We start from the raw sequence: 14,183 nt of genomic DNA on the forward strand, positions 1-14,183 counted from the left end.
ATGTTGTTATTATTCAAAAGACTAAATCACTTCCTGTACCTGATTCTCAGATTTCAGAAATCAACACGAGTATTAAATTATCATGCCAAATTCCTTTTAGGTTTTTATTAATGCTTTATGTTTCAAAAACCGTGTTTACTTGAGCGTTGAGAGCAAGTTGCACTCACACAGAACCATGGTAACTAAACAAACAGACATTAACCCCTCAGTGACTGGAGAAAATATGGTAGTTTATTTGAAAATATTATACAGTGTTTCAATACACAAGGCTAGGAAATTACTACCCATTGTAAAAGAAAGAAAAACAACAACAAAATCAAAACAGATACACAAAAAGTAGCTTTGTAGATAAAAGTGCTTTTAATATTACTATTTAAACAGACCAAAGGCAGTAAAAATCTTAAAAAGATCAGTAAATAAATAAATAAAACAAAAGTGTGTAAATTCGTCAGACATAACTATTATTAAAACGCATGATAATCTAATAAGAATTAAATTAAGACAAAACACATATACAAACACCAAAGCCATGATATTAGCACTGTTTTTAATCTTTCTAAAGAAAATAGGTGAAAAGCCTTTTCTTTGCAATTCATTTCTGGATCCCATTAATCACGAGCAGAATTCACAGCCTTTACTGTCCTGTTGTTAATGAAGTCGTTTTTCCTGTAACCAGCCTGCCATAGATTGAAAAACAGATGACAAGAGTAAATATATAATGACGTGAAAGCCAAAATCTGAAACACTAACATGCAAATTCAATTTTGAGTGTTCTAGATCAGTGGTTCTCAACCAGGGGCCCAGGGCCCTCAGCAAACGTCCAAGGAGGCATCATGATGATTAATTGTATTAATTTCTTCATTGTAAACACTGTTAATATTTTGAGTAGCTGCCCTAAACTGATCTTTGACTGTTATACTGTAGTTTGTTTATTTATTTGCTCCAAAATATTTGAAAATAACACTTTATTACTTCATGGACACTATGGGATGCAAACATGTAATCTCACCTTCTTAAAACTGCTATGCAGCTCTGAATGTCTCCACAGTCTATGAAGTAAAACACAGGCTGCTTGGCCCGCCCGTGTGGGTCCAAACCTATATGTAGTTGAAAATTAAATGTATAAATTAAACAAGTCATTAAACTGAACATACATGACTTTTATTGCGAGTTTTATTACCAGGGTTCGTACAGACTCTGTGAAATGAAATTCCAGGACTTTCAAGGACTTTTCAAGCACTACTTTTTTGGATTTCAAGGACTTCAATCGGCACTTATCAAACAATATCTTTATTATTATTTGTATTTATTTCATTTTATTTTTTTACTCAAATTAAACATATGGTATCTGATGTTTCACTTCATAGAGGTCAATCCATTGACCAGCGCTGTCAGGGATGGAAAATCCCCTTAACCATTGAAAGGATATTGAAACTGAATTTTTTCCATTATATATTCCAATATATATGATTGACCTGAAGAATGAAAGTTGTATTAAATACCTAATATCATGCTTTATATATTAATATCATGAGAAATAGCTATATATCTCAGACGGGCTGCAGCGTTGATTTAGCGTGAACATTTTATTTTTTCAACAAAAAAACACCACAATATTTTGAATTAGGGATGCACCGATACCACTTTTTGCAGAACGAGATACCGATACCGTAACCGATCCCTGAATTTTCACTGCATTTGTAATTTTTAAATGTTTTAGTAGATAAACCAAGAGAATATAAATCATATTAGTTGGCTTCATTTGTTCATCAAACATATATTTCTTTCAATTATTTTCATGCTTAATTAAGCCTGCTAAAATACATTGTATGAGCTTCTGTTACTGTACATTCTATTGCTATATCATATTGTATCTTTCATTGAATAGCACAGCACATATTTAGACTAGAGCAGATCCAGAAGGGTCAGTGCTGAGGATTGGGTCAGTGAAATATCAATTATTTAATCCAATTTTGATACTTCAACAAAAACTTCCTGCCTAATTAATGTGAATTTAAAACATTATTAAAGGTAAGCAGTCAGCAACAATATAAGAACTAATAATCAACTTACAAATAAATACAATAGAACAAAGAAAGGCTACAAATGAAATAAAGAGTGTTTTTAGAGTTTTTCGGGTAGATCTAACAGATACAGAAATTTGAATAAAGTAATAAAATGTGAAAAAAATTGCATATTCATTACTGGATGAATTAAATATAGATGGATCTTTTTGTAAAGTTGAAAAGGGTAGCCTATTTAGTCAAGAGCAGTGAGTAATTTAGTTGTCCATTGTTTAATTAACATTTAAACAGCAGTGGGTTTGTTAAACTGCCCCTTTAAGACCGAACGCACGGACGCATTTGAACATGGCTACTTCACTTGAGATATAACTGACTTTGTTTACTAGGATACTCGCCAAGATGTGCGTTTTTACATAATTGTGTGTGAATTCGTCCGTACAACCGCAAGACGTTCAGTATTCGCGGGTGGAGACGCCGGTTTGCGGGGCGCGCGCTGATGTTTGCGTTCATGGAACTTCTTGACTGCAAACGTCCAGTAATAATGTAGAGAACCACTCGTTATACATAAATCAGGTAACAGTTCATGTTTTACTTTAATTACATATATGATTTAGTTTTCATCCAAATAATACGTGCTGAGTGAACGATCAGCAATCAAGAGCAATCAAGAGCATTCAACAGAACTGCGCTCTCTCTCGTCAGTTAACGTTAATAATAAGCTACATGCCTCGTTTTATTGTCTTTGCCATTGACGTCCGACTGAACTACAAACCTTCTACTGATTTCCTTCAAAACTTCCTTCTGTTTAAAGGGATGCGCTCGCCCAGCTCGCGTGTCTGTGCCGCTGCGCGCTCAATCCACTGCGCGGTTTCCTCTGATCAGCGCGCGCACCACAGCTGTGTGTTACTATACACACGCTGCCTGGGAGGCCTATCGGTTGTTGGTATCGGAGCATTTTTACATGAGCTCTGTATCGGTGCATCCCTATTTTTAATAATTCAAGCACTTTTCAAGTAGCTGTTTTCAAGGGTTTTCCAGGACTTAAATTTCAAAAAGTCAAATTCAAGTACTTCAAGCACTTTAAGCACCTTGTACGAACCCTGTATTACATATCTGAAAATGAAACCGTACCCGTTGTCTTTGGTGCTGATGCTGATGATCTTGGGTAACGCTCCTTGGTTTATGATGGCAGTGGTGTTCAATACAGACGCATTGCTCAGATTGATGAGGATGTGAAATATCGTCACGGTGACCTCTATTGGCTGCTCTACACTTTGGTCAGTGTTTGGGAGGATGGCAACCAGATCCGGCAGCACCTGTTTAACTGTAGAGATGTTCATTAGCTTTTGTTTCCCTAAAAAACCTGCCATGTGCCGTTTGCGCATATTGGTATTTAACGGCAGCTCACCAATATCAGCATGCAGTTCTCGGTAGCGAGAGATGTTTTTTAGCAGTGACACAGATATTCTGATCTCTTCCTTCTCTCCTTCTTGAAGCATCTTCTTCACCTGAGATAGGCCTCCCTCCTTGTGCACGATGAAGTGTGCGATGGCCTGGGACATCTAATGGGGATACAAAGTCATTCAAGGGTTAGTTCACCCAAAAATGAAAATTCTTTCATCATTTACTCACCACATTGTCTTTCCAATAGTCTTTTGTTCATCATTGGAACACAAATGAGTTTATTTTTAATGAAATCTGAGAGATTTCTGTCCCTCCACTGAAAGTCTATTCACCAAAAACTCTCATGCTTCAAAAAGCGAATTAATCCAAGTTTTCTAGAGAGACACAATTGCTTTACATGTTAAACAGATTTGATTTAGGCTTTTATTCACATATAAACATTGATCAGTAAATGTACATGAGCGAAGCATTCAATTTGGTAAAAGAAGGCTCAAGCATGCTTGACGCATGAGAAACAATGAGGTTCATCCTTGTATGTTACGAAGCACGTTTAAGCTTCCAGATTTTTTTGTCTGTTGAAAGTCCTCGTAAAAATGTGCTGTAAATAGAAATCTTTCCAAGCATTGAGCGCGTAAATGGTATGGCCTATCAGAGGTGCTAGTCAGAATCTGCTCAACATAGCTGAAAAAGCACTAGGTATTGTTTTGTTCAACGCCTACATGCTCACGTATCCTTTCATCGTAACCAACAAAGTTTAAACACGATGTAAATAAGAGGTTCATTGATTGTACAATTAAAACAGCTTTTTTATTCTAACGGGAGTTTTCGCAAGAGTGCAGAATTCAGTGAGCTTGCGCTTTAGAGATTGACAGCCTTAGTGATTATAAAGGGAGGGTTCTTCTTTTTCTGTTTAGTACCCATTCATAATCTGAATACAAGTTTAGTTTTTCATGCTGCTAAGTACACTGCAAAGTTTCTGGATTGACAACCGTATTTAAAGGAGTGACTGAATTGGAAACTGGATTGATAGACAGTGATAACCAATGGACGAGACAAAACAGGACTTTCAATGGAGGGACAGAAATCTCTCAGATTTCATTAAAAAGATCTTCATTTGTGTTTAGGTGAGGAAGGACAGTCTTAAGGGTTAGGAATGACAGAGTGAGTAATTGATGAAAGGTTTTCATTTTTAGGTGAACTAAGCCTTTAATCTAAACCTGAATGTAAATGTAGTCAAAGCTGATTATAGTTCTTTTAATGAAACTTATTTCCAAATCATACCTCTCCAGAACAAGATGTGAGGTTCTGCAGTGCTCCAATGGACGCCTGTTTTGTGTGTTGGTTTGTGCTGACGGCAATGAGAGAGAGATACATGCGGACGGTGATGGCGCTCCAGAGCCACTCCACACCATTAGGGCTGCCTTTCTCCTCGAGTAGGGGATAGTCTGTATCTGCTTCCTGAGCCACAACATATGATGCCACATATGAGGTCAGTTTGTTTTTCTACACCACTACCTTTGCATTAGGAATGGGTATTTTGGTCATTCTTACACTCAATATGTAAAATATCATCAGCTATATTATTAAATCAGCCAAGTTTGAATTTGAAATACTTTTTTTTTTAAATCTAGGTTGTAATCTAACCTCCTCAGAGTTTTTGGGACTGTTGAGAATGAAACAGCCGGGGCTGCTAGTTTCTGCATTGTGATTCTGTTTGGGCTGTTGTATTAGTGGGGAATCCACACGGGCCACCTCACATTCAAACCGATAAGAAAGGTTGTGCAGGATGCACACACAGTTTTCTGTTGCCTGGAAAAGAAGAATTAATCATTAAGTTGGAATAATCATTCGGGATCACATTGGATAATATAACATTACATCAACATTTTGGGAACAAATATAACATTGACGTAAATGTGGACACAATAGTGTCACAATGCGAGTGTTCAGAATGAGTCAATAATAGCTTAGTTTCAATAATCCTTTTTGCCGTTTTTGAAAATGTGTTCTGAAAGCTATATAAAGTTTTATTGTACGGGTACATAGAGCTCTTTTATCTTCAAAGATCAAAGAAAATTGGATTCCTTGTGATATGGCCTCTTTAATAATTAGATATAAAAATGAAAGACTCAGTGTTGCTGTTGCTAAAGATGGGAATTTAATGTAAGTACCTTATCATCAGCTTTATAGTCTGCAATGGTACCACGGATATAGTAGATGATGCACTCAATGAGACCCTCACAGTCCCGCATGGCTTTACGTCCATCTGGACTGGCTGAGCTCAAATTTCTTTATAAAAAAAAGATTTATTTGTTATTTAAAAACACCTTTTATGGAAAAATTCAATGCAAAGTGCAATGATCTAAAAAGATAAGTAATTATAAGAATAGCTACACTAAAGTTTAAAAGTTAGATTCAGATTAGATTTCTTTTGTAGTTTTTGAAAAAAAGTCTCTTATGCTCACCAAGACTGCATTTATTAGATCCAAAATACAGTAAAAACAGTAATATTGTGAAATATTATTAATATTTAAAAAAACAGATTACTTTAAAATGTAAATTTCAGTGATAACAAAGCTGAAATTTCAGCATCATTACTCCAGTCTTCAGTCACATTATCCTTTATTCTAATATACTGATTTTAAGCATAAGAAAAAATTGTATTATAAATGTTGAAAACAGTTCTTTTTTTTTTCATTTGAAACAAATATTTGTAACATTACAAATTTCTTGACTGTCACTTTTGATCAATTTAATGCATCCTTGCTGAATAAAAGTATACATTTTTTGACTTACTGACCCCACACCTTTGAATGGCAGTGCCAAACACACTTAAAATTGGTTTGTTAATAACGCACAGTACAACTTCAGCGGTACTAGCACTACTAAGGACAGCCTGGCTTGTCAAAATGATTAATTTTCAACCTTTCGTATCTTGTATTTCAGTTGGGAATACCTCAGGCAGCCGGTAGCATTGTAGAAAATTTCAGGGTCAGCGAGGAGCTCCAACTTGGGGTCTTCCCCTTCAGAAATGCCTGAACAGGGCACCAGCACACTGTCTGTGAGAGGTTTGACCGCTTCTCTAGTGAGCTGCTCTTTCAGAAGGTCATGAGAAGACAGATTCCACAGCAGCCCTGAGAAAGAATAACATCTGCAAGATTAATGGAAGGGTAGAGGTCACGCTTTCAAGATCTGGATGTTTGTGTAGTCGGAGACATGGCTGGAGTTTTAGCAGGATCAGCTAAAGTGAAGTCAAGTTTGGCTGCATAATGAAATATATGGCCCAAATCTAGAGTACTTGGAATGGCTCCCTTACCAGTGAGCTGCTGTCGGGTCTCGATGTCGCGGTTCTTCTTGAGCAGTCTCAGGATCACTGGAAACCCCTCACAGTCTTTGACTTCCATTTTGTTTTCATTGTTTTCATAAACAATATTTCGGAGTGCGTTGACGGCAGCCCGCTGGAGCTCCTCGCTCTCATTCTGCATGAGCATCAGCAGCTTTGGGATGCCTTGAAGATAACTCACCTGAGCAGATAGAACATGATAAAATAAGAAACCGCAAAATTGAAATGGGTCTTATTTTACTCTTTGGCAGCATTTTATTTTTTCTCCCTTAAATTTACTTATGTTAGTAGTCAAGGTTCATGCACCAAAACATTGGTAATGAATTAATCTCTAACACTTAATTAAACAGCATTAAAATGCTACTTTACTTTACCTTTAAAACTTGTACTACTTTTTAACATTTTGGACTCACTACGACTGTAATACTGTGAAATATTATTACAATTAAAAATAAATGTTTTCTATTTTAATACATGTAAAAATGTTCTTTATTCCTGTGATGCTGAATCTTCATTTAACATTATAATGTTGTGATGTCTAAATGCACTTTTAGTACTTCATTTTTTTTTTTAAATATATTTTTGGCTATTGTTGGATTCAAAGCAAATGCAGGCAATCACCCCGGAGCTCCCGAAGGATTCAACAGTGTTAGTTCATGAATTTTCCCAGCTTGTATCTTAAACCACTAGACTACACCATCCCTTTTAATGAGAACTGTCCTTTTATTGTTTGCCATAATGTTTTAAAGTCTACAAAGGTCAAGTATTGAGGAATATAAACAGCAGAAAAATAACTATACAAAGACAATGGAACTGTTGTCATATTAATTACCTACTGTCTGACAGCATTGTAAACCACACTAAATACTTTCCTCTCCCTTTCTTGAAGTGTTTGTTATCAACGCAACCATTGAGGCTAGACATTAAGGACTGTGCGAGATACAGAACATCATCATCTTTAGGGTGGATCATAACAGCATGTGCTCTTTTAGAGTAAAGTATCACTTACTTTTTTCTTGGCATCAGGACTGTTAAAGCATTGGTTTTGTATAAAGTTTGCCGCGGAGATTTGTGTTTCCATATTATCATGTACCAGGAGATTTACAGCCTCTTTTAGTGTCATCTCTGTTCCAAGTTCACCTTGTCTGCTTTTCCTTTAACACACAGACATAAAACAGAAATACAGTGTTCATTCTATCTAAAATAGTATATATATATATATATATATATATATATAAAAAACTTACACTTTATTGCTACGTGTTAATTACTAATAAGAAACTACATTAATATTTCTGTGATATTAAAACAACAAAATTCTAAAATAAATCTCAATACTCAAAAACAATGTAAAAACAAAATAACTAAGATTAAGTAGCTAAAATGTTTAAACTACTGGCTTACTTTGCTGACATTGTCACTGAATGTTGCTTGACCTCCAACTTTTCTATCCTCACTAAACTTCCTGACCGCTCCTCCATGCTGATCACTGAGCCAGATTGGGAGGGTCGTCTTCCTGCAACAAACTCCAGGCTCGGCTTCCGCAGGTGGCTCTGCCAGGACACGTTCTCTGATTGTTCGTGAGCACTGAAACCCCCCTCTCTCGGCTTGCAGAGGGTCCTCTGAAGGGTGTGTTTCTCTAACTCTATCCTGTTCCTCTCAGCAGGAGCATTGTGTGGGGTGCTGGTTAAAAACACGTCATCTGTATCATCTATGTGATTGTTCTCATTCACAGAGATATTGGGGGGCTGAGTGACAGGTGACAGGCCGGTAACGTACAACCTCGGGTTTCGCAGAACCTCAGAGCGGGTGCAGCGAAGAGGGTGATTTTTCATATGGGAACGGTTGGCTGTTGGGTCCGAGGGGAGAGTGAGAGAATTGGTCCCCCAGCATAATCCCGCTCTTTTGGTGGTGTAACGAAAGCTTCCATAGCCTCTGTGAAATCGAGGCGGCTCTGCACTCGACCACGGAGTTCGCTCAACCATCCGCAACGACCTTGTAGATGCATGATTGACGGAGATCCGCTGCAAAGTATACTGTGTGTTATTATCTCAAGTGAATTTATTGAAAGGAATAGTTCACCCAAAAGGCATTGACAATTGTGGACACAAACCTATCATATAGCTTTAGATGATGTAGAATATAGTGCACAAGTTGTATGAACTACTTTTATACTATCTTTAAGGAGCTTTTTACCTCCCTTTTTTGGAGCTGACAGCCCTAGTCACCATTCACTTTTATTGCATGGACTAAATGACAGAATTTTCATTTTTGGGCGAATTATTGTTTAAAAGAACACATTTATCCCACTGGACAATAGTTTTTACCTTTACGTGTAGACTTCCTAAAGATGAACTACTTGAAATATGACAGCTGGACAGACTGTCTGAGAGAGATGTTTCTGCAATGCCCAAAACACACACAATCGAATTAAAATACAATACAACATAATATCATGGAAAACATATTCCTCATGGACACTTACAAATCCTACTAAATAGGTTTGAATGAGAGGTTATAAAAAGGTGAATGAGAGGCTACAAAAAAGGTTATAAATGAGTTTATTTGGACGCTTTTGGACATTTTATTGTCTTATATTACAAAGATATTTTTTTAAATATTATTATATTATATATATTTATAGCTATATTTGGACTTAAAATATTCTTAAAAGTACCTTGGAGTACTATGTAAATATTACAGTAGGCTATATGAATATAAACCATATTTTCATTCAGTACCATGGTATACATCAAAAGTTAAATAAAAAAAGAAAGAATACTTAACTATTCTTTTTCATGTTATTTTATACACACATGAAAATATTTATAAAATGACATAATGAAAGGACAGAGTTGAGAACAAAGGACCCGTGAAAGCGGACCATAAACATTTGGCTGACATCCTTTGTTTTTTGAGAAATATAAAATATGCGCACCTGTATTCCTATTCCAAGCCAAAACACTGATTATCTCGAAATAGTTTGCTTTATATAATCAGGTTTCATTCTACATACCTGGCAATTTTGGTGTCTTTCTTTTCCGAGAGAGCGTGAGCTGTACTTGTTGCTGTAGTCTGTTCAGCCGGTGAGTGTCCTTAAGTTTGTCCGCCTTCGGTAAAGCTAAAGAAGAGTCTTCCGAGTTAAAAGCGCCCTGGACGGGCAACACAGACCGCATAAAGTCTGCCTCCACCGCCATTGAAGATGGAGTTGGTATTACGCGTCAGGTGTTTGAGTCTCTGTTGGGCGTGTAGCAGCGCTATGCTGGTTCTTTGTGTACTGGGTGTGGTATAAACATGAGTCACCTCACAAAGATCGTGTTTGTGAATATTTAGTGGTTCAACACCTGTGTTCGTGGAGGTGGGTGAAGGTTTCCACTGCGGACATCGACTGGTCACTGGACTCAGCTAAAGTTGGGGAATAGTTGGCAGTGATGGTGCCAGTGTGGACTCAGCGTTATTCATTAATTGTAGTGCTGTACAAAAACATTTCGGACCCCCTGTCTGTCATATGAGACGGCCCCTCCCACAACAGAGACGTCACACTTGAAAGTTTGTATAGGTAAAATATACTCTACCATGGTAACCATTTCTATCAACATGCAACAGAGATTGTAGAGTGCAATCTAGTGTAGCCTAGTCTTTATCTATCAATAGAGAAACTTTAGCTCTGCAATTGGTTAGATCAGTTGTTCTCAACCAGTGGTCAGCGCCCACTAGGGGGCCATAAAAGGACTTAAAGTCCCTGTAAAGTCAAAATGAAGTATGTGTTCTGAGTTTGTCATATCACAGAAAAATGTGTTATTAGACACCCAGCCAAATTTGAATGATAAAAAAGCCGGTAAGTACATAAAATAAGCTATCAAAATCTTGAAAAAATGAGCAGTAGTCTCTGCTCTCAAACGTTGGGGGCGTGTCCGCTGGCTGCGCTGAAACCACGCCTACTCGTGGTAAAGCTCCGGTTGCCACACTCAACTGTCACCCGCTACAGCCGGAATGGATGCTCCTAGCAGCTTATTAGGTTAATTATAACATAAGCGCAAAAGGCAACTTACACTCATTGGTGGGCACGCACTGCCGATGATGTCACCAGTTGTCGGCGCGACGGGAGGATGAAGGCCGAGGCGGGAGATAGTCGTTCGGCCCCATTCACCAGTAACAGCGGATTATCAGTGAATCCCAGTTGTCTCCGTCGAAAGTTTATAAAACTATCCCGTGTAAAATGATCACTACAGAGGCGGGTTTTGGTGGTGATCCTCAGCTCTCCATCAAGGTGGCTTTTCACAAAATTAATCAACCTCTTCTTGATGTGATCGTATTTAGTAAATTTAAATAAGGACACCGATCTGTTTTGTACGTGATCGCATCCAGGTCTATTTTTTACAGTCTATGATCCAGGTATTACGCATTTCCGTGACGAAGACATAGCTAACTAGCAAACTGTATGCTGTAGTAACTAGTAACAATACTGACACTCGCGATTGAGCGGCAAACTGATGCAAATGTGCTCTATTTATAATAGGCTTGTTCGACTTGAACCGGCGCTGCACAGACCGATCGGTTGATGACATCAAAGTACCGCGAGAGCGATTCAAAAGCATAAGGATTCGTCGCTCTCTAATCGCTCTCGCGGTACTTTGATGTCATCAACCGATCGGTCTGTGCAGCGCCGGTTCAAGTCGAACAAGCCTATTGTTAGGGGAGCGGCCAGCCTCAGGGGCTCCAGTGCGTCATCAGCTAGGGGCGGGGCCAGGACCTCAGGCACTCCAGTGCGTCATCGAGTACCCTTTTAGCCCCGCCCAAAAAATCCGTAAAATATAAATGGTGAAAAACTGTTTAACTGTCTAACTCCACAATTCAGTACTTCACAGTTCACAGTCTTTGTAATGTGTTTTAGCAATACATTTCTAACATTTATAATGTGTTTAGATATTTTTTTAAATTGCCTTTACAGGGACTTTTTAAATGACTTATTGAAAGGGATACTTCACCAAAAGATGATTTCATGAGTCATGTAGATTCATTGGTTACAAAGAGTGATCTCTGAAGAACCATTTCTCAAAGTTTGCGTTCTCGAGCCACCGAACACTGTTGTCGTGCAAGTGAACGGCCAGAACACATTAAAAGTTTTCTGTTTTCTGTTCAAACTGTGTCGTGTAAGCGGCCCCCTATAAGTGATCTTTGCAATGGAAGTGAATCAATCAAAAACTAACTTTAGCTAGACAATAACTTTCTTTTAGAGCTGCTGTAAAGACAATCTCGGTTACTTTAATTTCCTATTATCAATGTAAACCTGCTTTGAAACAATATATATTTTTTAAAAGCACTATATAAATGAAAGTGACTTGACTTTCATTCCTCAAACTTTTTTCCTTTTTTAAATTAATTTGAATAGATTATTTTAGTTACTTAATCTACGACACCCCTAATTTCTGTAGCTATACAGTTGGAATGTATTGTGTGTGTGTGTGTGTGTGTGTGTGTGTGTGTGTGTGTGTGTGTGTGTGTGTGTGTGTGTGTGTGTGTGTGTGTGTGTGATTTTTATTTATTTATTTTATTTATATATTTATTGTGTCTACGGTTTGTAATTGTTTTTTGGTTATTCACCTGTGTTCTAACTTCTGGAAACACCACAATTCGTTAAAAAGACAATTACCTACTTTACCTACTAAAATACTGCCTAAACGCCTTAGTGTAAGTGATGGACTTCACAGCTCGTTTTATTTTGTTTATCATAATTTTATTAAGGAAACTGTAAAACACTGAGAGAGATTACTGGGAAATGACACACAAATGCAGAGACAGTAGCAACACATTAGTTTAACCATCAGAGGGCGTTATTGTAATAATCTGGCCATGCTGAATTTATCTGTGGATGATATAACATTTCATATCATGAATATTTTACATAGCATAATATTTAATACATAGCAGATTTATGTTGAAAAAGCATAGATATTTAAAATGTGTATATTACTACAGTAATGCATAATAAAATAATCAGTAGCCTAAAGATATTATTATTATTGTTTAACTGATTTAGTTTTCTATCATTTTATCATGTCAGATATATATTTAAATATGATAATATTTGACTTGGATATGTAAAAATTAGTGCTGTCAAGCGATTCAAAAAAGAAGTAATAAATTGCACAGTTTTGTGAGATTTGCTAGCTAAATGTTAAAAGTCAAATTACAAATCCTCCCTCCCTGACCGAGCTTTTGGTCGATTTCATGCCCTGATGTGTGATGGATTAGATTTTTGCTAATGGTAATTCATGACACATCATTCTAGGAACAAGAAAGTTCTCCTAATTAAATCCTCACCCATATTTATGGGGACCCATATTTAGGTAGAAATGCTGTAGAATATCTGATGCACAGAGCTCTAGATTTATTTCATTTACCATTGGCTCTTCTCTCTCATATACTGGTGCTGTAGTTTGGGCCTGCACTTGCTGAGCCTGACTTAGGCTGCTTTTCGTGTCAAAACTTTCCTCTCTTTTCATCCTGACTATTACTGAAGGATTGATGGTGCACAAAAAAACAGATATCAGGGTTATTGTCTAAATGCATTACACTTAAAAATATATTTGACTTCAGACTTCTTCCTATGTCACAATACGCAAATATAAGGCAGTAGGTAAAAAATAGGTTGACATCTTCTAAATGTGAATATATCTTCAAAGTCATTTAGCTGATCTTAGGCCCAGTAGGCTATACCTTAACATTTGTGGAAACGGATATACAGTATTAAATTAAAATTGGCCAAATTTGTGCCACCTGGCTGTAATACCATTTACAGCTATATGTATATTCTTCTGTATGTTTGAGCCACTTACAGTAGTGGCCAAAAGTGATGTCTCCACCCTTTATTTAAATATTATTAAAAATCTGTTTACGGTTTTGTAATTATATTGCATATATATAATTTTTTATTTATTTGTGATAATCCAATGAAACATGGCAAATTGTGCAGACATAATTTTTGGCCAGGCTGTCATACAAAGATATTATGAACACGTGCAAATACAAAAGATAACATAGTAAGATAAAACCTGTAAGTGATGTAGTTGCCTGTTTTGCCAAATAATTTTGTCAGATGAAGAGGCTACCTTAACCACGTTTAGTGTTTTGTTCTTCCCTCATAATATATATATATATATATATATATATATAAAATATATAAAAAAAATATAGTCTATATATTGTTGGGTCATTAGAAACAAATGTCCCCTCTGGGCGTCACTTTTGACCACTACTGTACATTCCACTGGGTGAACGAGGCCCACTAGGGGGACTCAGTACACTTCCTAAATAAATAATAAAATAAACATTAAAATGTTAAATTATAAAGACCTACGCAACATTTCATCCTCTGGCGAGAAATCAGAAACTTTACATAAACTGTTAAT

The 14,183-nt window shown here is 36.8% G+C and overlaps 1 protein-coding gene across 2 annotated transcripts; it reads right to left on the reverse strand.

Moving 5' to 3' along the window:
- Window positions 1–209: 209 nt before the first annotated feature.
- pkp2 (plakophilin 2) lies at window positions 210–10,962 on the reverse strand. 2 transcript variants are annotated; one of them, XM_077234412.1, is made up of 13 exons: window positions 9,788–10,962; window positions 9,099–9,172; window positions 8,176–8,795; window positions 7,781–7,925; window positions 6,745–6,952; window positions 6,385–6,562; window positions 5,600–5,717; window positions 5,073–5,237; window positions 4,710–4,886; window positions 3,433–3,586; window positions 3,156–3,348; window positions 1,010–1,097; window positions 210–677 (listed from the first exon to the last, which is right to left on the reverse strand). In XM_077234412.1, the coding sequence occupies exons 1-13, from the start codon at window positions 9,966–9,968 to the stop codon at window positions 609–611; spliced, it is 2,370 nt and encodes a 789-aa protein (XP_077090527.1). In that variant the 5' UTR covers window positions 9,969–10,962; the 3' UTR covers window positions 210–608. The 2 variants fall into 2 exon arrangements, with proteins under 2 accessions (XP_077090527.1, XP_077090528.1); XM_077234413.1 differs by lacking the exon at window positions 9,099–9,172 and having other exon boundaries at window positions 9,788–10,010.
- Between the last annotated feature and the right edge of the window lie 3,221 nt (window positions 10,963–14,183).

Source organism: Siphateles boraxobius, unplaced genomic scaffold (genome assembly GCF_051911475.1).
Source record: "Siphateles boraxobius isolate OS27281-9 unplaced genomic scaffold, OSU_SipBor_1 19, whole genome shotgun sequence".
In the NCBI taxonomy this organism is placed as follows: Eukaryota; Metazoa; Chordata; class Actinopteri; order Cypriniformes; family Leuciscidae; genus Siphateles; species Siphateles boraxobius.

Coding starts and splice junctions, on each gene's coding strand:
- pkp2 (XM_077234412.1), bottom strand. CDS start 9,968: ATGGCGGTGGAGGCAGACTTTATGCGGTCTGTGTTGCCCGTCCAGGGC. Junction 6,563..6,744: donor GACCCGACAGCAGCTCACTG/GTAAGGGAGCCA, acceptor ATTCTTTCTCAG/GGCTGCTGTGGAATCTGTCT. Junction 5,238..5,599: donor ACTATAAAGCTGATGATAAG/GTACTTACATTA, acceptor CTTCTTTTCCAG/GCAACAGAAAACTGTGTGTG.